The sequence below is a fragment of the Centroberyx gerrardi genome, chromosome 16, assembly GCF_048128805.1.
Source record: "Centroberyx gerrardi isolate f3 chromosome 16, fCenGer3.hap1.cur.20231027, whole genome shotgun sequence".
NCBI classification, from domain to species: Eukaryota; Metazoa; Chordata; class Actinopteri; order Beryciformes; family Berycidae; genus Centroberyx; species Centroberyx gerrardi.
Window position 1 is genome coordinate 28,493,139 of NC_136012.1, and position 23,725 is coordinate 28,516,863.

The 23,725-nt window shown below is 44.3% G+C and overlaps 2 protein-coding genes across 12 annotated transcripts in view; both read right to left on the reverse strand.

Annotated features, from left to right (window-relative positions):
- Positions 1 to 23,725, reverse strand: part of tbc1d2 (TBC1 domain family, member 2) — a 441,666-nt gene that overhangs the window by 262,736 nt on the left and 155,205 nt on the right. The gene's annotated exons all lie outside the window — the stretch shown is intronic.
- Positions 8,774 to 23,725, reverse strand: part of LOC139911130 (transcription factor COE3) — a 148,802-nt gene continuing 133,850 nt past the window's right edge. For 5 of the 11 annotated variants that reach the window (XM_078289141.1, XM_078289138.1, XM_078289137.1 and 2 more), the window contains 5 exons: positions 18,040 to 18,105; positions 16,651 to 16,825; positions 11,561 to 11,743; positions 9,469 to 9,654; positions 8,774 to 8,805 (listed from right to left, as the gene is read on the reverse strand). In XM_078289141.1, the coding sequence (XP_078145267.1) occupies positions 8,774 to 8,805; positions 9,469 to 9,654; positions 11,561 to 11,743; positions 16,651 to 16,825; positions 18,040 to 18,105 (642 nt within the window). Of the gene's footprint in view, positions 8,806 to 9,468; positions 9,655 to 11,560; positions 11,744 to 12,408; positions 12,412 to 16,650; positions 16,826 to 18,039; positions 18,106 to 23,725 lie in introns of all 11 variants that reach the window. The other 6 variants (XM_078289142.1, XM_078289143.1, XM_078289139.1 and 3 more) reach the window with 4 other exon arrangements.

Consider the following 23,725-nt stretch of genomic DNA (forward strand, 5'->3'; position numbering starts at 1 on the left):
GTGTGAGGGTGGGCGGGGTGGGGGGGGGCTCAGCAGCAGCTCAGCATAATGGCCAAAGATTACTGACTCACACATTAAAGTAATAATCTGCGGCATTTTCATCTAAATAAATGCTCTAACTCAACAGTGATCGTTTCCGGTTTGTTTGGAATCAACAGAAGAAGAAGAAGAAACAGAAGAAGAAGAACTGGGTAGTTAGCATGAGCAGTGATAGCCACCATGACTGAAAACAGACAGAGAAAAGAGAAACTCAAACTGCAGCAACAGGAAATCCAAGCTCCGCCCCCACACTGTTTGATTGACAGGTGATCTGTGGGAAGAGCAGAGCAGAAACACCACAGTGAGGCTGAGGGACAAAGATGGAGACGAAAAAACACAACAAGCCTTTTTAGAGTTTTTTCTTCGCCAGTTAGAACTCAAAATACAGCTGTTTTACTCATGAGAATCTGGCTTTGCTTTATTTAGTCAAAATTTAAATGTTTGACCCCATGAACCTGCTGGTTTTATATTGGATTACCGTGTTTTGGAAAGCTCATACAGAAGATTTTATCTTGCTCTTTCTTTTATGTGATTTTCACTTTATTTCAATATTACATATATATTTATACACATATATACATATACTGTATATATGTTGTAAGTTGTCAGCCTTTCTGTTTGTCATGTTGCTGCTTTCTTGGCCAACATGGGACTAACCTGCTTAAATACAAATAAATACAAAAATACATCTTTTCTAACCCCCAAATCCATGTGAGAAACTCCTGTTTAGCTAACATACACTGTCAGTCACTGCACCAAAACCTCAGACATGGAGTGAAAAACACATCTTTATTAAATCACTACATAAACAAAGCCAGCAGCGGGGCAGCAGTGTTGCAGCAGGGGGCGCAATGCTGCAGACTGAGCCTTTAATACAGGAGGAGGAATATGGGACTAAAAGGGGTGAAGCTGCGGGTGGCAGAGTGAACAATGATGTCAGACACAAGACATTATATAGTGAAGGGTTAGACACACACACACACACACACACACACACACACCACTTTGTAAGAAACATCTCTTTTTGCAGCTACGGAAATTGAACTCAATTATGAAAAGGCTTTTGACTGACAGCTTCTCCTGGATTCACTTAAGCTGTGAAACCAACACAGTTGAACCTGACGAACACTGAGAATGATCAAGTAACGCTTGTCAGGCCTGTCAAGACATGTAAATGTATGATGTATGTGTGTGTGTGTGTGTGTGTGTGTGTGTGTGAGAGAGAGAGAGTGTGTGTGTGTGATAGTGGCACAGATGTCATTCGCCTTAAAACAGAACTGATTTACCATGCGGCGAAAAAAAAAAAATCATCATTTATGAGATAATAAATAGTCGCGCTCTTTAAATACTGTAAATGAAACCAGTACATTTCCTGATGTTGACTTCGCTCTGATTTATTATTCGACACGAGCATCCACCAAAAATCATAAAGCCGCCGTCCCGCGGGGGCGGAGCCATCAAAGCCGCCGGCAGCCTCCGAATCCGGACTGAAGCCCCGTCAGAGCCGAGCGAGGCCGGTCCAACCTCCGCCGCCTCTGAACACACTTTGCTTTGTCACTCTGTCACCGCGTCCCGCTGAACTCTGGGAGAAACCGCCGCTCCTCCTCCTCCTCCTCCTCCTCCTCCTCCTCCTCCTCTTCCTCCGCCGCCAGCTCAGCCTTTCCAGCTCCGCTCCCAAACGATGAGGAAACCGCTGACCCCCGCTCCCAAATATGCGCTCTTTATTGACAGAGCCGAGGTTGAGCAACACATGGTTTCGATGGGCCGACATCATATTTCCAGATCTGGTCCAGAATCCCGGCCTTCCCAGGAAACACGGCTGGCGAGCGTGAACCTTTGGACGAGTGATTTACATACATTCCTCCAGAGCGCCGGGCCGGGCCGGGCCGGGCTGGCGGCGGCTCCGGTGTCATCGCGAGGGCCGGGGCCCGAGGCACTTCCTGTGTGAGATGACTTACAGTCCCCCCGTCAGTCCTGAGTGCTGTTTTATAATAACCTCCCCCCACCACACACACACACACACACACACACACACACACACACAGCCCCAAAACTAGGCCTGCAGTCGTATCAGAATGACATCATCACCACACAGGAAATGGTCTAATTCTTCACCATTTAAAAGCGCAGATGTATGGAGCGCCGGAGTGACATAATGTCACTTAATTCCAGCGGTCCATTCCACTCCTCGCCCAAACCAAACACACCTGGCCTCGCTCCGTGCCACCCCCCACCCCCCCCTCCACCTCTTCCTCCTCCTCCCCCTCTTCCTCCTCCTCCCCCCCCTCCTCCTCCTCCTCCTCCTCCTCTGACTGATTAGAAGCTATTTCAACAATTCTCCAGGCCAAAACATCAGCCTCTCTGCTATGTGAGCTATGAATAACCGGAGCTGCTCGGGTCAGGTTTGGTTTTCTCTCCCGGTCCTCCGCTCAGACTTGGCAGCTGGTTTCACCGAGTCCAAGAGCCTCTTTACACCTGGCATGAACATGTGTCTTGTATCCCGGTCCTTTCTGGATCTGGATTATATTTACAGCTGGCATTAAAACACGTTAAAATACACACTGACATCTGAGTTCTATTTCTATTTCGTCACGTATGTCACTTCCTTTTGTAATATTTACCTCTTTAAATTTGACAGTAAACACTTTGTCTCACTTGTTCCCCATCCAGCAGGATCCTGACAGTCAGTGTTGAGTGGTGATGTGTTACTCAGTAATGTGATTACTTTTTTCAGTAACAGTAGTGTAAGGGATTACAATTTCAAATTGAGCAATTCCATCACAGTTCCTAATCCCAGTAACGCTCCGTTCCTGCGTTACTGAAACCTGAACCTCCTTCAACCTTTTCTTTCTCTCCTTTGACATTTTAGAAGTTTTTTTTCTATTTCCAAATCCCTGTGTGAGTTTGGATAACACACAGTTACTGCCAGGTGTGAAGAGGCTCCAACAGTCTCATTATTAGTTTCACCTTACTGAACTTTTTAGTTGAGGGTGATGGGGTTGTACGCATGTTAAAAAGACTTAAGCTTAAGACAGACTTGTTTAGCCTTTTTCTTAGAACTGATATTTGACTTGATTGAAGTTTCTTGCACTTTATTTTATTGCTTCCACTATATACTACTTTATTGTATTATTTTATTCTTTATTTTTATGTATTCCTAACTGTATATTATTTGATTTTTACTGTTTTAATGTGAAGTGCATTGCATTTGTTTGCAGAAAATGTGCTACATAAATAAAGCTTGACTGATTGACTGATTGATTGATTGACTGATTGACTGATTGATTGACTGATTGATCATCGGCTGGACACCTGTGACTCTCAGCCTGGGGTGTGTTGTGTGTTTTTCGGGGCGAGGCTGCAGAACCGTCGGATCAGCAGCTTCTCTTCCAGTCCAAATCTTTTTCCATGAAATCCTTCCAGAGGAAATCCTGATGCGTTATTGAGCGATCGCTCAAAATATGTCAAACCTGTTAACGGCTTCCTTCTCCGCGTGACCCACCGCTTCTTGTGGGAAGTCGGCCATCTTTATACGACCCGGGCCGCGCCGCTTCCGCCCGCGCTTGGCAGCGCTGAGATGTTCCTTGGCTGCGGAGCTGCAGTCTGAGGGAGGGAGCGGCTCGGTTCTGGGAGAAGGTTTTCTTTGGGTTTCGCTCCGAGCCTCGGGCGAAGGCCTCGCTAACGAGCGCCGCGTCTTCCAGAAAGAGACTTCGCAACTCATCAAGGCCGGTGCTGACGATGGAGCGAAAGTTAATTGTTCCTATAACTGAACCTGGGCGGGTTCGGCTGCCAGCTCGCAGATCGCTGACTGCTGTGGATGGAAAGCAGACCTGCTGCTCCGGGCTGCAGGCTCGATAAAGACCTCAGCTGACCTGCACTTTAACCGCACTTATCGCCCCGTTAAAGGAAACTTTTTGTGTCTCTCTCACCATAAAGTAACTTACAGTAGTGAGAAGCTACTGTAGAGAGTGACAAGCTATAGCTGCATCTGCTTGATTGAACAAAACACGACACATGAATGCAGCCTTGTGTAAACGAGAAAAACCCCATTCCTGAACTCACAACATCCTGAAACTGCCTTTTCATTAAGTTTAGTTTGTACATTCACACCAGGATCCATGTCTGTCTAATGTCATAACACACTTAGGAAATCCATCCCCTCTATAGAAAACCTTCCACCTCATCTAAAGAAGTATTTTTGTTTTAGCCTCGCTGATGTTTCTACCTGCTGTGGATGAGGGATTGTTGCCTTGGCTCAGAGCTGCAGTGATTGATTCAGATCAGCGCTGGTCAAAATGTCACTGGAGGAGCTTTTTCAGGACTTCCGTGCCAAGATTTTCATCATTAGCTGTAATCTTTGGAGGCCGTTTCGAAAATATATCTCGTAGATGGACGAGCGTTGGAAAGCACGGCGGTCCAGAAGTTTGAGGTTTTGGAAGGATGATGTTTCATGGTTTTCATCCGAGTTTTCTTTAAAAAAATACTGGGATTGGCCTGATTACCGCTGACCCACACATAGCAAACAGACAAAAGCATACAGGACATAAATCTGTGAGCCTCTAAGGAGCAAATGATCGCCGATATGGATTCTAACTTTACAAAAACATCAAAAAAATTGAGAGAGAGCGTCAGGAGTGTCAAGCCAAATGTAATCTTTATTAGACTGTTTCTGTACAAAAAGCACTGGATCACAGGAAAAAAAACATGCATCTATTTACAGCATGGCCAAAGACAGGAAAAGAAAAACCTGGGGACGTCGCCCCGTTTGTATTCTAAAGACATTAATTAAACATTGTGCTTTGATATACTTTGATGATATATTTCATATTTCACAAAGATGCAGTACCTCTCCCCTTTTTCACATTGAATTAAACATTGAAAAAAGTATACTTTGCAGTTTTTAAAACCTCTGCTGAAAACCAGGGCGGCAAAAGCAAGCTTTCTACAACTATGACAAAAATATTTTCGCAAGCTATTTGAAAACTGGATGAGGATGGAATGGATATGAGGGAGGGAGGGGCGAGGCGGAGGGTCGGGGAAAGTCAGCCAAGCTTTCACTGCGAGGGCCGCGCTCATGTTTTCACTGGAAATGGGTTTATGGAGCCATGATATTGAACTCAGATGTTTTTGCAAGGTGTGCAAGTGCACTCTACAAGCTGGGTTTCATTCTCGTAATTGAAAAAATGGCTTTTCCAAAGACGCGTGACAGATGTTCACCCACAGGCCCACATCATGGCAACCGGGTGATGCTGTTCAGTGATTGGAGATTTATGTCAATCCCACTGCGTTTGCATAAATTCAGAAGGTTCAATCGGTCCCAACTTCGATTCCTGCCCTCCGGTCCTTTGCTCCCCTTCTCAAACAGGGGATTCAAGGAGCTTCAGGACCATTTATTTTCAGGAATTAAAGGAATACAATGACATTTTGAATTTTACTTGACTCTTCTTTCCTTCAGCAGACACTTGCCACAGTCTACAAAAAGTTTCTACAATAGTCCTTAAGTTTCTCATTGACACCAACGGGCATCACTAGCCAAAAGGAAGCCGCTAACCGTTCCCATTGAGTTCAATGAGGAGTGCTGATAATGCAAACAAGCCGCTTTAGGGAACCTGAGGGACAAATGTTTCCTCTAATGTGACAAATGTCTGGTGCAGGAAGGTAAGCACATAAATATCAAAATATCAAGGGATCGCTCTGGGAGAATCGTAGCAATTTGACTGGAGAAAGGCTTGCCGTGGAGCGAAACACCTAACGAATCAAATTACAAACTCAACAAAATGAAACTGACTGCAGAACTGAAATGTCACTTCATCAAATTTTTAAAAAAGAGAAGACTTTGTGTTGAAGCATGGTCAATTGTAAGGCATCGAATATGACTTTTGTTCTTTTAATTTTCCAAACCTTTCCACTGGAATGTGGAAGACTAGCTTGCATTACAGAACAGTAAAACAATTGCATAAGTAAATGATACAGATTGTGTGCAACAACGATAACAGCACCATCAACAACAACACTAACATCGATGGAAGGTTCCTTGAGATCAGTGACCCAAACATTTGAGTGGTTTTAAATTCTGCTGCCATGATTTGCACAGACGCCTGTTTTATTGTACAATCATTCTCACCAAAAACACAAAGACTAGGATCGGGTCTAATATTAAGATGGATAAAATATTATATTCTAAACACCGAAACCAATGGATATGCTTGATCAAAAAAATAAGAGTGATGGAATATCATGACGTTATAAGCTTCTGAAATATAAAAATTCACATGACAAGGATTTTGCCATTTCAGAATGGCGAAAAAACATATTGGTGCATATCGTTCTAGCTTTAATCTTTTCTTTTTTTTTCTTTTAGCTTTTTTTTCTCCTTGTTTGCTAAGATGCATTGCTCTTATTAAGTGCCCCAACAAAAATAGTGCATTAAGAAATAACCATGATTATACATTTCACAATAATACACAAAGGACAAGAAGAACCAGGGGAAACACAAATGCTGTTTACAAAAAGTTAAATATAGTATCGGAAAAGCATTTTTATACAAAAGTGATGGAGCGTATATCCTGCTGTCAAAAACAGGGTGACCATGTCGTGACTTTTTTGTTTTTACAAAAGGGTTATTCCTCTCACTTGTTCACTCTTTTTACAATATCTAAAAGGTATTAAGACATCAAATGTGTTTACATATATATTTGAGACTATCATTCAGGCCTAAATCACAAAAGGAATTCCCAAAACATACTTTATAAATACATATAAAATAAGCACAATCAGAAGAATAACAAGAAATCTGGTACCTAAATGTGATTAAAACTGCTGCAAGCTTTTCTGGTTAAAATCTACCACTCAACACACCCGGAAATAGAACTATTGTACTGTATTTCAAAAATGGTAGACATCCAAAAAAAAAAAAAAAAGAAAAAGAAACCCTCAAAACCTTGGGCTGCCCTGACGTTATTCAGATAACAGACAAATGTTAGTATAACATTTGCTCCTCTCTCCTCGGCAGAATGTTTGTTAATTCTTTCATTAGCTTAGAAAATTACTGCATTTTCTTCCTTTAAAATATGATAGACACGCACATCGTTAAAAGCTATGGTACACAAAGGAAAATGCTAGAAGACTGTGATATTTGATATCAATGGTCTTTAAGGAGCCTGTTTCTCTAGAGACTGCGGTGGGGGTTTTCTGATTGACAACCCATCAAATTTGGAACCGTTTGACGGCGTTCCTTAGTTTGAAAGAGAGAAAGAGTTTGATTTTCCTGGTTTCTGGACTCGTTCCACCTCTTGCTGCCTCAGGTTCTGTGTCCACCGGGCCTTTCTGTTTTAGCTAGCAGCGCTAAGCAGATGTTTGAGGCTGCGCTGGTCGTAGCTGCTGCTGAGTGACTGCTGAAAACCCTTCTGAGGGACGCAGCGCTCTGCTGCTAATAGCTGAAATATTTTTAACTTCTAGCACTCAGCGCTGTGAGTGCTAAAAACATGCTAAGGTCGAGCCTGGTCTCCTGAGATTTCGCGAAATGAGCCCGATGTCTTAAAATGCAAATATGAGCTCCGTGCAGGAAAAGTGAGAGAAGTACAGTTTCCCAGCAGGAAAGGATTAGGTGGAGGAGACAGGACTAGAAACACAAAGTAGTTTGACATTGAAATAGCGCAGTGTGGAGGTCGGGGGGGCGGATGATCGATGACCCAGGTTCAATTCCCAACTCATGATTATAAGTTTTCTATTCTGAGTGAAGTTTTCATGTTTAACCCTAACCCTATTAAAACAACAAAAACTTAACCTAACCTTAACCAAAGTTGTTGCCTAAACACATAATCAAATTCCTGCCATCGTCACATAATCCTTTCATGGTGGAGGAACGTAAATCTTCAACTAATTTGTGTCCGCAACATGTAATCTGCGTTTCAGAGTTTGTGCTCATTTGACGAAATTTTAATGAGACTGTGATGTAAGCTCTAAGAAAAAAACGTCTCGTCCTTTCCACTGAAAACAAGGAGGACGAAGACGTCAGCGCTGTGAAGAGAAGTTCCTGGTGGACACGTCGCCTTCCGCCGCCCCTTCCCGACTCACAGTGGTACATCGACTGGAGACCGACTCTTCGGTCCGGTCTCCAGAGACTCAAGTCATGCAAACAAGCCTCGGTAATAACTCGGCACAATACTAACACAATAAGTAGTACTGTAGACACCTGCCCGCCTAACCACAGTTTAGTATTCACATTGCTAGCTCTCTTGATCGGCTAACCTCCTCCGTGGGAATGCTGCCTACAGACGGAGCCATTGTAGAAGTCGGCATGCTCGCTGAACTACTGCTGCACTTTTGCTCCGTCCCCAAAGAGGAACTGTGTGGAAAAAATGAAGTTTGTTGTTGCAATATAGTAATTTGGAAGGAACTGTCTGCAGATAGGTAGATGCAGGATAAATGCATGAAAGGAGGACTTCTACAATGGCCTCCACTGTATACAGGAATGGGAATAACACTCAAGTCCAGATGGAGATGGCGATACGGTCAGCTGACAGAAACATAATTGAACAATAGGAAAAGTTTGCCTGGAACTTGGATTTTCTTCTTGCGCAGTGATGGATGGCGGGTCAGAGGGGGTTGGTCGGCCAGAGGGTGGGTGAGATGGATTTATGCTGCTGTTGTGGCGGTCCAGCGGGCCGGCGGCCACCACCGCTGCGGTTGGGGGGTGGAGGGGGGCTGACGGTATCTGGCTGGGAAATCCTCTTCACATGGGTGGGACTATAAGACCTGCCATGGCTGGAATTCAACAGAGACACAAACAAAAAAATCCAGTTACTTTCCCTGTCATGCAAGCTTTTGTACCTCGACTGCAGTGTTGCAGTAGCTGCTACAATGACGCATGTTTATGATTCAGTGCTGGAAGTCAGAATGCACTAATACTAGAAAGCCACTTAACTGTTTTGAATTTTGGCATTGAATATCTCGAGGTTTTGAAATGTCCCTCCGTGACTTTTCCGTGACCCACTTACTGTACAAACCAGTGTTGTTAGATGAATTATGAAATACTGTTTATAATCGTTTTCACCCGCTCCATTTGACGGCTTGTTTGTCTTTTCTTTGGCCCCCAAAATCCATTGGCCTTTCTAGTGTTAAACCAAGAGGGCTTGACTCATTGGCTAGGAAACTTGGGAACTTAGGAAACTAACATGGATAAAAAGTGAAATATCTGCAAACATTAATGTTAAAATTCCTTTAAATTCTAGAATCAGCATCCCAAAAGTGCCAGAAGTTATGGATCAACTTTCACCTTCAAACCAGTCGTACCCGAAAACAAAAAACAACCAAATTCTAGCATTACACTGACGCTGTACGTCTCTCTAGTTTGTGCCCGGATCGGACATGGACCAAGACAGCAATGGACGGGGTTGTTGATAGGCAGGAAAGGGGTGGGATGCTCACCCTGTAGGCTGCTGCCATTGGTGGTGGTGCAGGTGGGGGGCGGGGAGGTCTGTGGCCGCACGACAGGGGCGAAGGCGCTCTTCTGTTTGACTGCAGAAATCATATGGACAGGAGAGAATGAATAAGGGCCTATGGGTCCAGTGGAAAAGAGAGGGGTGGAGGAAGGGGAGGAAGAGGGGGAAAGGGCTGAAGAAGAGGAGGAGAAAGAGGTTGAGCAAGAAGAGAGGGAAGAAGAAGAAGAAGAGGAGGAGGGAGTGAGGTTAGAAGGAGGTGGGACGTCCTACCAAAGGGCCGAAGGAGGTGACGGTAACAAGCAGGCAGACAGACAGAGGAGGTGAGTGATCGGACGGAGATGAGGTGAATCATGCAGGGGAGGAGGGAGAGGAGGAGGTGGAGGAGGAGGAGGAAGAGGGGGAATGGATCCCTGCCTCAGAACGGGCCGAGGTCTGGAGGAACATGCTCCAAGCAAACAGGTGCATATCTGGCAAAGTTGATCCATAACTTGAAGGCCCACAATTTCACTTTAACACAAACCTGGTCCTGAAGGCAGCAGCAACCACCATCCATGTCCACAAAAATTACGGTGTGTGTGTGTGTGTGTGTGTGAGAGTGTGTGAGTGTGTGTACACGTCCATGTGGACAGTCAGTGTCTAGTAACGTTCCAAAACGTCAATTAAACACGTCATTTCTAGCATTCTTGCCTCTAGCATTCTCGTCAAATGTCTTCATGCCATTCTGATAGTAAAACTGATTTTTTTGTGCCAGTTGGTGCTACAACTGACTTCTGTTTATCCTTATTGATGTTATTTAATAGATTCCACAGATTTTTACCCATGTATATATCTGTAAATGATTCAAGGACAGCAACTGAAAATGGAACTGTAAATGAAGGGGGGAATGTAAATGTGATTTTCCCTTCAACCCAAACACTATCAGTCGTTCTGGATTGCTGCTTCCCAGCCGTTTTCCTCTCAGATTTCCTCCCATTCTTTGCTTGTTCTCCTGACATCGCGGATGAGATGTTTTTTTTTTTTTTCGGCTCATATTAATGGATTCGGCCCAGAGCATGAATGCATGAATGCATGAACGATGCAATGAGGATGTTAGTGGGGTTAGTAGAGGGGAGGAATGAGGAGGATGGAACAAGGGACAGTCAGAGTAGATGAGGACTTGGAAACAATGCATGGCGGTGTTCGATCCGCACCTCTCCCCTCGGCAGACACACAACATTAAAACCCTCAGCGGCGAAAACTGTAGAGCTAAGCCAGGAGAGATGTAAGCCCACCTTTTGTTTAGTCGCCAGAGACCGCAACATCAACTGGCACGGAGACGTTGTTTTAGCTCGCTACCTTCTAAACGAGTCTCACTGAGACTTGGCTCTTTGATACAGTAGCCAAAACAATAGAGCATTCCCTCAGGGTCAGTTAGACTTTACTAGACTCCAAAACACACCTGCGCCTTCCAAACAGGAGCGCAGACTCCAGGCATGCTAATCAGAGCGATGTGGAAAGTTTCAATGGCAGAGGCACAAGAGGGCCGACTTTGAGGAAGAGGGATGCTTCAATAGACTTGAAGTTGTCAGTTGTCTCAACAGGAATGCTTTGCTTTTATTACTCTCTCTTCTGCATCTGCTGCAGCCGTGTGTCTACACACTTCATGTGCATCGAAGAGGTTCAATCCAAAATGAGATAGCTGCCATTCAGGAAATTACATTTACTCCTATAAAATGACTTGTGAATATCACGTTATTATCTATCACCTTTGCTTAAAGAAAATAAATATATCTAAAGATGGAATCATCCATACTTTTAAAGCATTGCCTTATATATCTTGTATTCCAGGTATCAAATTATTCTCTAAATGAATATACATATACATACAAATGAAAACACTTAAATGTTAAAACCAGTGGGTTACTCAGACAGTGCGGCACAGCAGAAACACTGTAAAGTATTCCTGTCCTCCAGGAACCCGGCTCTGCTATCAGAGTTCGTGGCACAAATTGCCCTCACAGATTGCATCGTGCTTTGAGACCCGTTTGAAACGATCCTTTATGGTAACTGCCTCTGAGGCGGAGCGGGTTTCTACTTACTTGCGTAGGGGGAGTTGGCAGTGGAGCCGTTGAGGAAGCTGGGGGAGCCGGGGACTCCCAGGTTGGTCATCCCCGCGCCGTAGCCGTTCATGGTGGACGTGATGGTGTTGTAGTTGGACTGCTGGGGCGTGGAGCTGGGCACGTAGCCGCGGGGCGACACGCTGTTCGAGTTACGGGAGTAACCTGAGAGAGAGAGGCAGAGGGTTAGAGAGTCCTGCAGTTTTCAGTGATAGAAACAGTGGCTGCAGAAATCCTCCTTTATCCTGCACCTATCCTGTATTAGCACGAGGGTTTCGACCAATATTCGTTTTTGAAGGTAAATACCAGTAGTGGTATTTTTGATTGAAGCTGCCAATAGCTGATATTTGGTGCCAATATTCAATACCTCAAAAATGTACCATTTTCCTGCCAAAAAGCATTCAAAAAATGGTGGAAAAGCTTCTAAAAATGCCTTTAGGACTGTGGTTGTCAGTCCTGTGCCATCAAGGCCGAACAGTTTGCAGGTTTTCTTTCCCAAACAGCTGCAGCAGTGTTTGGTTGAAACGGAAACCTGCAGCCTCTTAGGCCTCGATGGCACAAGATTGAAAACCACTAATTTAAACCATCATATGACACAACAACTCTCCACTGCAACCCACACAAATGAAATGAAAGTTTTTTTGTGGTGGGTTTGGCTGCCACACCACACTGGAATGATTCCTCTTGTCAGACACGACAGGTCGATATCCAGTTTTTAGTAAAATGGCCAATATATCGACAAACTGATATATTGGTCTAACCCTAATTAGCACTGCAGGGAATTTTTTTGTTTTGAGTGTTATTCAGGACAAACTCTACTTTCTCTCAACCAACTAATCACCAATCCAGTCCAGTCCATTCTGCAGCGCTTTGGCCATTATGCAGTAAAACTCGGCACTCCTACACCGGCTGCATCTGCACCGCAACATGTGTTTTCATTTCATTCTAATACGTGGGGTCGCATGATGTGATCTGCGTCAAATCTGCTTCCCACGCTGCTGTATTCGAGGTAGGACAAGGAACATTTAATTCCACACCAAAACAAATACGATCAAGTCCGTGCCGATTTGTTAAGAAATAGGAGTCTCTTAAAGAACAATAACAGTATGGAGCAGAGCGGGACACAACGCGGCTCTCAGCCTCTCCCTCCTCTGTTTTCTCGGACATGTGTTTCCCATTGCCTTGCTCTCGCCCTCGTCCCAGGGCAGCGCTCCATCAACTGCTCCTGCTGGGAATTGCGTTGGCCCGAACCAGGAAGTGGGGGAAAGAGGAAAGAGAGAGAGAGGTGGAGGGAGAGAGAGAGGGAGAGAGAGAGACTGAGAGAAAGAGAGAGCGCGCTCAGTGTGCTACTTGGCATACGGTTGGCTCTGCTCTGTAAGCATGGCCTGAGGTCGGTGGGAACTCGGGCGCCTCATGAGGGGGGTAAAGGGCACGCTAAGTGCTGGAGGGAACATTGGTATTCAATGCATCTTGGATGAGGGTCAATCAACGGGAGCACAGAGGGGCGGGGGGGCGGAGGGCTCGGGGTTAAGGTAACTACACCACACCAGCAGGGTGAGAGATGAAGGACAGACTCGGCCTACGGGGAGCGGTGTGTAACTCTATAGCGGCGGCGGCGGCGGCGGGTTGACGTCACTCCCACGGTCGGGGAGACTTAGCCGAGCCGCCGGGGCCGAGTGGAAGCTGAGTAAAAATACTTTGTTACTGTAATTAAAGGGTCTGTGTGTTAAGTTCTGGTCCAACGCTGGCCTTTATTGTTCAGCGTTGTCATGACGACACTCAACACTCTGCCCTCCGCAGAGCGAGACCATCATCAGCATGGTGGGCAGGTTGGACCGCTTCACAATCGACAATAAAACTTCTGTCATGTTTTACCCAGTTAGACTATTTTTTTTGTTGGATGGATGACATCACCACGATTTTGTTGGAACACATAGAGGCGCTATTTTCCCCGGCGCTTAAATGGGCCGTTAAAATTTGAGCTGTTTGGAGGATTATATACTTGCCGAATTTACCAGAACACTCTACAGATTAGTAATAAAGTCTCAAATAATATTTTCCGGTGTGTGTTTTTTGCCGATAATTAAGGCAAAAAATTGCCAGATTTTTTAAGGGACTTTGGTGTGGCAGGAGCCTTCAGCCTCGGCTGCTGCTGTGTTTCTGAATGCAGAAATCTGTTCACTTTGTTTCACTCTCTGTCATTCAGGAACCTGCTGATATTTACTGGTCAGATTATGCTTCAGGAAAGCAGAAATATTACACATTTAACCTTTGAGACTTTTTACTTTTACTCACTACATTTCAAAAGAAAAATCTGTACTTTCTACTCTCTACATGTACCATGTACTTTGAGACCATGTACTTTTTATACCTTGACTTGAGTAAATGATTTGAAATGGTACTTCAACTTTTACTAGAGTATATTTTTAGATGAGTATTTGCACTTTTACTTGAGTAAGAAATTTGTGTACTTTAACCCCCCCACCCCCACCCCCCCCACCCCCCCACCCCCAATTCAACTGTCAGTGTCAAATAGAGCAAGTGAACGCGGAGGAAGACAAACTCCAGAGGAAAATAAAAAGAAAGAAAGAAATAATCCGTTTTGCACGGGGACGACGTGACGCAAAACAGGCCCGCAGCCCGCAGCGGCGCTCTGGAATTACCGCAGTAAATTAGGTACCTCGTCCATCTGATAAGGCCTGGGCACCCGAGCCCCTGTTTTTATTAATGTTTTAATCACGGCGTGTAATTGCGAGGGGCACAAAGAGCCATTTCATAGTTCCATAACAGTGCGGGGACTCGGTCAGATCCTCGGTGTAATGTTCCACCGAGCGCGGACATAAACTATTGGAATTATGAATTTTCACCGTGGCTGCAGTCCTGTTTCCCATGACCTCATAGATTCCTATAGGTGTTCGCTCCTGCGCCGATGTGAAAAGCAGACAACGGGGGAGGGAAGGGAGGAGGGGAGAGAGAGAGAGAGAGAGAGAGAGAGAGAGAGAAGAAAAAGAGGGCGGTGGAGAAGCAGAGGTGTCCGCGGAGTAAAAACAGTTGTGCGGTGGTTTCTGTCGGCGCGTGTTCACAAGCTGTTCGTCGCACGTTCAGGACGAGTTCCTGAACGTTCCCGACAGAACCGCCTGCTGACAGGAACACACGCCTGCTCTGTAGTGAACTCTGAACAGAACGGGTTCAATATAGAACCAGAACCCGGTTCCTCAGGGTCGCACCACAGCAGACCTGCTTGTGGACAGGTTCTCTATCGAAAGGTGATGGAAAGGTTCTACATAGGAACCTTTAAGAAAGTACTGAATGTTCCAAATCAGCAGAATTAAAGGAACTTTTTAATAACAACACAGTTCTTTACTCTGATTTTTAATTGCAGATTGCAGCTCAAAGCTCATTTTGCTTCAGTTTGTTAAACTGCCTAAATAAAATACTGTCCTACTAAAGCTGTTTAAAGGGAAGTGAGAACATTACTTTGGAACAAACTGAGAACTGGACAGATTTAAGACTAAGATTAAGAGTTTAGTTAGTGCTGTGTATTTTTTTTTTGCATGTAAAGTTATTTTGTCTTCCACAGTGGAAATCAGTGTTGTAAGTAACACTTTCTTACGTAATCCTCTGTTGTGAAATATACATGAATTGTTTTTTATCATGCATTTCTATTTGCCAAATAAAATCCAATCAAATAAAATTGAAAAATATATATCATAACAAATCAGAGGGTTCTTTGAGGCATTCTGGTTCTATATAGAACCTCTACACCTAAACCCTCCTGTGTCTGTGCAGTAGAGTTAGTATTCATACTCAGTGTGTGTGTGTGTGTGTGTGTGTGTGTTTTGCAATGCCTTTGCCTAGCGCACTTCAATACAATATATTTGATATATACTTTGCTTACATTGTGATTTATAGGACTGAAGGTATTGACCAAGCTGCTGATCCAGGATCTGTGTTTGAGGCTGTAAAATATTTCTTTACAGATTTTACTTACGGTGGACTGAGAATGTTTTTTTAACTTCTACAAGATAACCGTTTTGATAACATATGTAAAGTTAAGGTGGTCAAATAAACTGCAGATTGCACCTTTAAGGTTATTCCCACAGTGTGTGTGTTAGTATTGTCAGTAATGCCAGTGTTTCTACAGCGTTTCCTCAGACAGACCTCAGGTCAGATTGACATTCTGCTCTTCAGACTTTAGGCTCAGTTTTAGTTTATTTGCCAAAATGATAAACCCAGTGGAAACTGAGAGAAGGAAACCCTGAAGAAACAACATCTCACCGCAAAGAAGCAAATCAAAGTGACAGAAACACAAACGGCATCAAAACTCAGCGAGCAGGAAGACGACATAATGCAGAAATAACAAGTCAGGAGATAAAACTGATTAAAATCGCCCTGATGCAGAAAATGATAATGCTACCGTAAGGAAAGTGAGAGTGTGGCGGTGAGTGGGAGGCAGTGTGTGTGTGTGTGCGTGTGTGTGCGTGCGTGTGTGATGTGTGTGCGTGTGTGTGTGTGTGTGTGTGTGTGTTCAGAGCAGAACTGCGACTTTATGACAAACATCTTTAATTTTCCAAAGCTTAGCACAACACTTTTCAAACTGCAGCGATAGTTTTCCTGCGCTGCTCCGCTCCGCAGAGACAGAGAGAGCGGCTGTTAAAGTCCAGGAGGAACCGGACTGGACCGGTCCGACCCGGGCTGACCCGGGCCAGAATACTCTCTCACTGATCAAAGAGTCTACTGAACTCTACTGAACTCTACTGAACTCTATTGAAAAGCCCCTGAGGTGCAAACGCAGCCTAAAATGCTTCCAAAGTAATTGGAGGGATTTCAAATACAGTTTGATCCTGGTTTAATGTGTGTGTACGTCTATATGTAAGTGTGTGTGTGTGTGTGTGTGTGTGTGTGTGTGTGTGTGTGTCTGCATTGCCATTTCTCCATGCATAGCAGTAGATAAATATATGCATGCATGTAGATAACCGTGTGTCTGTTAGCATACATGCACGTGTGTGTATATCTGTGTGTGTAGTCATATAAGGATGTGTGTGTGTGTGTGTGTGTGTGTGCCCCCTCACCCTGGTCGCCCTGCGAAGCCTCGCTGATGTTGACGGCCAGCTGGCTGCTGAAGGAGTTAACTCCCATCATGCCGCTGTGAGCGGCCGAGCCGGTGAGCGACGGCAGCTGGTTGTGGCTGCGGGGAACGCTGTAGAGGGCCTCAGTCAGGTCCGCTGCCCGCTTCAGGATGATCTCCTGCAGGGGGGGGGGGGGGGGGTGAAGGAGGGATGAGAGTAGGAGGCAAGGAGAAGGAGGGAAGGAAGGACAGAGGATGGAAGGAAGGAGGAGACAAGGAAGGAAGAGGGAAGAAGGAGGGAAGGAAAGAGGAAGAGAGGAGGGACGGAAGCAAGGGGGAAGGAGGAGGGAAGAAAAGGATGGAGGGAGGAAGAGATGAAGGAGGTAGGGAGGGAGGGAAGAAAGGGGAAGGAGGGAGGGAAGCAAGGAGCAAGGAAGAAAGTGGGAAGGAGGGAGGAGGAAAGGAAGGAGGGATGGAAAGGATGGAGGCAGAGATGAAGGAGGCAAGGAGGGAGGGGGAAAGTGGGAAGGAAGGAGGGCAGGTAGGAGGAAAGGAGAGAAGGGAGTAGGAAGCAGGGAGGGAGGGAAGGGGAGGGGCAAGGAGGTGGTGGAGGATGGGGAAGGAGAAAGAGAGGAAGAGAGAAAGGAGAGAGGAAGAGAAGAAGAGGATCAATAGTTAGTTTTTGTCTGTAAACACTCATGACCTGGTTCACTTTAATTTAAGAAACAGTTAACTAAGTGGTTGTAATGCAGTGATGCATGCTGGGAAATGCCCTGCAGAAATACCCCCCCCCCCCCCACACACACACACACACACACACACACACAAACTCTGTTTAATCAAACCCTCTGTCCTTAATGAATCTGACTGGAGGAACTTTAATGGATTACAACTGTTTTATTTTAACGTTCAAACATTAAAGTAAATCTGGAGCGACAGCAGACAGTTCAGTTCAGTGGTTCTTAAACTTATTGGTTTGTGATCCTTGAAACGAACACACACACACACACACACACACACACACACACACACCCCACCCAAAGTTGTTTCATTATCAGAGCAGACCAAGAGGCTGAAAACTATTTTGTTTGTCAAAAGAAAGAAAAAAAGCAAACATTTGAGAAAAATCAGAAAAAAGCACACATGAAAATAAATGTGTATAGTAGAAATATGTTTCACCTCTTGACCTCTCAAAATTATCTCACGACCCCATAGTGGGTCCCGACCCCCAGGTTGAGAACCACTGGCCTACAGGATGGAGAGACGAGACAATGCTGGGCAAAAATTCAAGCTGGGGGAAGTGAACACCCCCTCCCCCCCCACCAGTGGTCCAGTGTGAATGTGAAGCAGGTTGGGGTTCAGTCAGGTCAAAGGTTAAAGGTTAAATTCCTACCTGGTTGTTGTGGGGCATCCCATAGAGGGCCTCAACTAGGTCCGCTGCCCGCTTCAGCAGCACTTCCTGAAAGAGAGAGAGAGGGAGAGGGAGAGAGAGAGAGAGAGAGAGAGAGACTTACGGTTAAAATGTGATTTTGTTTGATGGTTAAATTTAAAGTTATTGCATTTTCAACAACGCATCACAGCTGGACTCGCTCCTGATTGGCTCCCTCACTTAAAGAATGACTGAACTCCGTCCAATCAGGGTCCAGTTTGCAGCATCTGAACTGGAAAGCCTCCACTCAGCAGGTTTACCTCATTTGAATTAAGAGGAGCCGCCGCTGTCGACCAATCAGGAGCCAGTATTGTGACGACCCAGTCTTCACATTCATTCAGTTTAACTCATTCAGTTCAACTTTGAACTGAACTACATTTATCTGTTTATCTTATTGTGATGTGAGACAGGATGCTGAGGCGGAGCAGCAGCTGGATCTTCACACCTCTGACTGTAAAACACAACCGACCAATCAGAGCGGCTTTAATGGAAAACTGCACCAGGAAACAGCTGCCTGCATCTCATTTACACCACGATGTCACACACACACACACACACACACAAACTCACATGCACACACACACTTGGAGACACAAACCTGTACATGCACACACACACACACACACACACACTCACTTGCACCCATGCACACAAAGGCATTTATTTTTACATAGACTCACATATACACACATGTACACAGACATGCAGAGGCACACATCTGCACACACACATACACACACACCCTGCTTTCCCATTGCTGTTTATAACCATTGCATATTCCTCACATCTCCCCCCCACCTCCACACACACACACACACACACACACACACCTCTCTCTCTCCTTCGCTCAACAGTGACTGACAGCAACTTGTCGCGATCAGAAGCGATTCGCACCGGGGGCGTGCGCTCAAAATGGCTGCCGATGGCTAGATAGACGGATGGAGGGATGGATGAAGGGAAGATAGATAGATAGATGGAGGGATGGATCCACCCGGAGGGGAGGAAAAGAAGGAGAAGAAGGGAGGAGGCGGTGGGAAGCCATTAACACTGAGGCTGCAGACTGCCGGCTTATTAGAGCCTCAACGCATCTGTTTATTGGATTTCCTCTCTCTCTCTCTCTCTCTCTCTCTCTGTCTCTCTCTCTCTCTCTCTGTCTCTCTCTCTCTCTCTCTCTCTCTCTCTCTGTCTCTCTCTCTCTCTCTCTCTCTCTCTCTCTTTCTTCTCTCGCCCCGGGGCTGTTTTCCCATCACCCCACAGGAGAGGAAGCCTCCAATCTCACGCCGGCAGCGCAGCGGGTCGCCGTGGCGATGGCTGTTAATAACAATAACAGGCCTGATAAATAGATAAATAGGAGCTGGAAACACTGACACACACACACACACACACACACACACACACACACACAGAGAGAAGACCCATGCATGGGACTGAGGTGGGAGGACAGGCAAAGGAAAGGAAACAAGGGAAGAGAAAGGGAAGGAAAGGAAAGTCCCAGGAGTGTGAAGCAAGGTGTGTTTTTTTACACAAACAGCAGAGTGCAGGTGAAAACACTCCACACACACATTTCACACTCCACACACACCTCATACACACACACACCTCATACACACACACACACACACACGCACACACACACACACATCACACTCAATACGCAAAAAAAAGACTATCAGCTGATACTGGAGAAAAGAGACAGAGAGGAGAGAGGGATGAGGATGGAGGGATGACAGGGAGGAAGAGGAGGAGGAGGAGGAGGAGGAGGAGGAGGGAGAGGAGGAGGAAGAGGAGGATGAAGAAGAGGAGGAGGGAGAGGAGGAGGAGGTTCTGATTCCCACAGGACGAGCAGCGGTGAGGTGGAGGCCTCTGGTGGAGCTCCCTGGGGTATTACAGCGGGCGAGAGACACTCAGACAGAGAGAGAGAGAGAGAGAGAGAGAGAGAGAGAGAGAGACAGAGAGAGACAGAGAGAGAGAGAGAGACAGAGAGAGAGACAGAGAGACAGAGAGAGAGAGCAAAAGTGAAAAGGAGAAAAACATGAAAAGAAAACAGAGAGGAAGAAGAGAAAAGGAGGGTTGGAGTGAGATGGAGGGGGAGAAAAAACAGAAGAAAGGGAAATAGAAAGAAATGTTTCAAAATTAAAAAAGAGGAATGGAGATGAGAGAGACAGGGAGAGAAAGAGAGAGCAAAATGGAAAGATGGAAAGAAAAGAGAGAAGGAGGTGTGGAGTGAAAGGAAGGAGGAAAATGTAAGGAGACAGAAGAAGAAACAGAGTGTAAGGGTGAAGAGATGATGGATAATCAAATCAAATAAAAAAATCATCAAAACATAAATAAAATGGTAATAATATATATGAAAAAATACAGAAGCGGACAATAATAATAATATAAATAAAAATCAACTTTAAATAGCACTTAACTGTATCTAAAAACAGAATAAAAGATGGGAATAAATAATATGAGTGTGAAGTATGTTGAAAAACAGCTGCTGGGATGAAAGGGAGGGAAAAAAGAGAAGAGGTGTAAACAACATGAAGGAGAGAGAGAGAGAGAGAGAGAGAGAGAGAGAGAGAGAGAGGTATTGTATATATTACTATGTGAACAGCTGGGACAGAAACTGAAGCTCCACCTTCATCATTTCATCATCAGGATGTGAGAAAGGAAGCGAAGGGTTAATTCCTGCTTTTACTCCCAATTTTTTCCCGTTTATCTACTCGACCCAGAGCTACTTCTATTTGTGATCAAATATTTATTTAAGTTTTCAAAGTATGCATTATGACAATAATTTCACAGAGATTATAAACTTGACAAGTAAAGCATACGATGACCTAGTGCTGAATCCCCCCCCCCCAACCCATTCCCAGTCCCAGTCCCAGTCCCATTCCCAGTCCCATTCCTCACCCTATAGATCTCCATGCGCTCATAAGCAGTGTGCACTAAAAAATAAAGAAAGAAAAGAAATTTAAAAAGAAAAAAAAGGGGAAAAGTCACAACAGAGATAGTGATTGAGTTTGAAGTAGAGCAGAGATTCTCAACATTTTTCATATCAAGGACCCTAATTTATTCCACATTAGAGCCACGGACCCCCATTTGATGAGATTTTGTCTCTCAGACCCAAATCTGAGAATATTTTTATTGTTAGATAAATCCCATGACTGTCTGTATTGCAGGTAGAGAGATAACAGAGAAACTATGATCAAAACAGTCATTCTTCTACATCCTCTAACTGTGTTAACTTCTTGTAAATGAAGTAATGCTGAAGTTTAACAATTTATCAATTTGTTGGGGACCCTCTGGAACCCCCTCAAGGACCCCCGGTGGTCCCCGGACCCCGTGTTGAGAACCACTGAAGTAGAGCTATTACAATAATTCCTGGATGTTAGTTAAGGCTCTCCTCAAAGACAAGATAAAGCTATTTTTTTAAGATAAGATTAAGACGGTAGTTTTTACACGAGAGTCTCGATAGTGAATATTACAGATGCAGCTTCTGTCCAACTTCCTCCGTCCTCAAGAGGAAAAGTTTTCCCAGGAGTCAGATCAGATCAAACTCTGCAGTTTTGTGTTAAAACAAACTGACGCGGTCCCGCTGAACCGCAGGAGGAGAATGCAGGATGGATGCGGGAGGACTACAGATAGATTCGGGGTTTTTTTTTTTTTCCGCAGCGTCTTCCCCCGTCCGAAGCCGTTAAGTTCACTCTTTTATTTCTGGAAACAAGCTGCTGCTTTCTTCTCATGTGACTCAGGAGAAGTCGCCATAAACCGCACTGTTTCTCTACCAGCGGATCCGAGTGTTTCCTCACTGCTGGCAACAAACCCAGCCTTCGACAAGGAAAAAGTGAAAGAGGATACCCCCCCCACACACACACACACACACACACACACACATGCATTCATCCACATACACAAACCCACATCGCTCTCCATTTCCCACGACAAACTCTGACCTCGCAGAAGAGGATCCAAGACGGCGACTCGGCTCCCAGATGGGCAGAAGAAGAGCCGAGCAGCTTTTTCCCTCCCAGAGAAAACAAGCTGAAGTGAAGCAGCTTCTCTTCATCATCATCATCATCATCATCACTTCTCATCCACGTGGGAACAGAATTCACCTGAAATCGCTCAATATTTCAACGGCAAACATCATCTGAACGGGAGAAACAGAGCGATGTTGTGAGCAGAAGAGTCTGAAATGAGCTTTGATTTTATTCCTGAAAGCGTTTTGTAAAAATAGTGTAAAAGTATTTTTTTTTTTTTTCAAACGGTGGATGTTTCATTTTGGATTGAAACTCTTCTCATACGGGAGAATTTTGTTTCTGGATAATCAATTATCAATTATTAACATTGCAAATGTTTATTGAATGACAAACGCTTTTTTTACTGTGTACAACACACATCATAAATATTGAGTTGTGTGCTTTTATTTATTCAGTATTTAAAGTCTCATTTGTATCATTATTATTGTTATTATTATTACTAAAGGGTGAATTTAATGATTTTTAAAAACAAATGTGCAGTGATTTTGTTTGCAGGAGGGATTGCTTATGCTTGTGTGTGTGTTTTTCTCATAGAAGGCACACACACACACACACACACACACACACCCCTGCTCACCCTGACAACCAGTCCCTCTGTTTACATCACTGGAGGAAACATTTTTCTAATATTGAGTCACACGTTTCATTCAGGCTGTTTGGGAAAATCAATCTTAGCTCAGTCAGACTGGTTCGACTCCATTAAGACGCCATGATTGTAGTTTTCTGTACTTCTCCTGATCAGCTGTTTCTCTCTTAACACACATGAGCTGAGAGATGAAACATGTGACTTGATGTTTTACAGCAGAACAAACAGTCATGTGACCCACGAACATCCAGACAGCAGTTCTGTCCTGACGTGTTTTAAGAGTTATGATCATAAAACGACTCAGAAGATGAAAATGCTTCATTTTGTTGGTTTCATTTAAATGAATCTGTCTTTCTCTCTCTGGACTGCAGCTGTTTCCTGTCGGTGACATCAGGATTCAGGAAGTCTGAAGCCTGAGTAGTATTTACCTTCTGAAAGCTGAGTAAACAGTACGTTCTGTAGTATTTTCTGTAGTATTTACTGTCTGAAAGCTGAGTAAACAGTACGTTCTGTAGTATTTTCTGTAGTATTTACTGTCTGAAAGCTGAATTAACAGTATTTTCTAGTATTTTCTGTAGTATTTACTGTCTGAAAGCTGAGTGAACAATATTTTCTGTAGTATTTTCTGTAGTATTTACTGTCTGAAAGCTGAATTAACAGTATTTTCTAGTATTTTCTGTAGTATTGACTGTCTGAAAGCTGAGTAAACAGTTTTTTCTGTAGTATTTACTGTCTGAAAGCTGAATTAACAGTATTTTCTAGTATTTTCTGTAGTATTTACTGTCTGAAAGCTGAGTAAACAGTTTTTTCTGTAGTATTTACTGTCTGAAAGCTGAATTAACAGTATTTTCTAGTATTTTCTGTAGTATTTACTGTCTGAAAGCTGAGTGAACAATATTTTCTGTAGTATTTTCTGTAGTATTTACTGTCTGAAAGCTGAATTAACAGTATTTTCTAGTATTTTCTGTAGTATTTACTGTCTGAAAGCTTAATAAACAGTATTTTCTAGTATTTTCTGTAGTATTTACCTTCTGAAAGT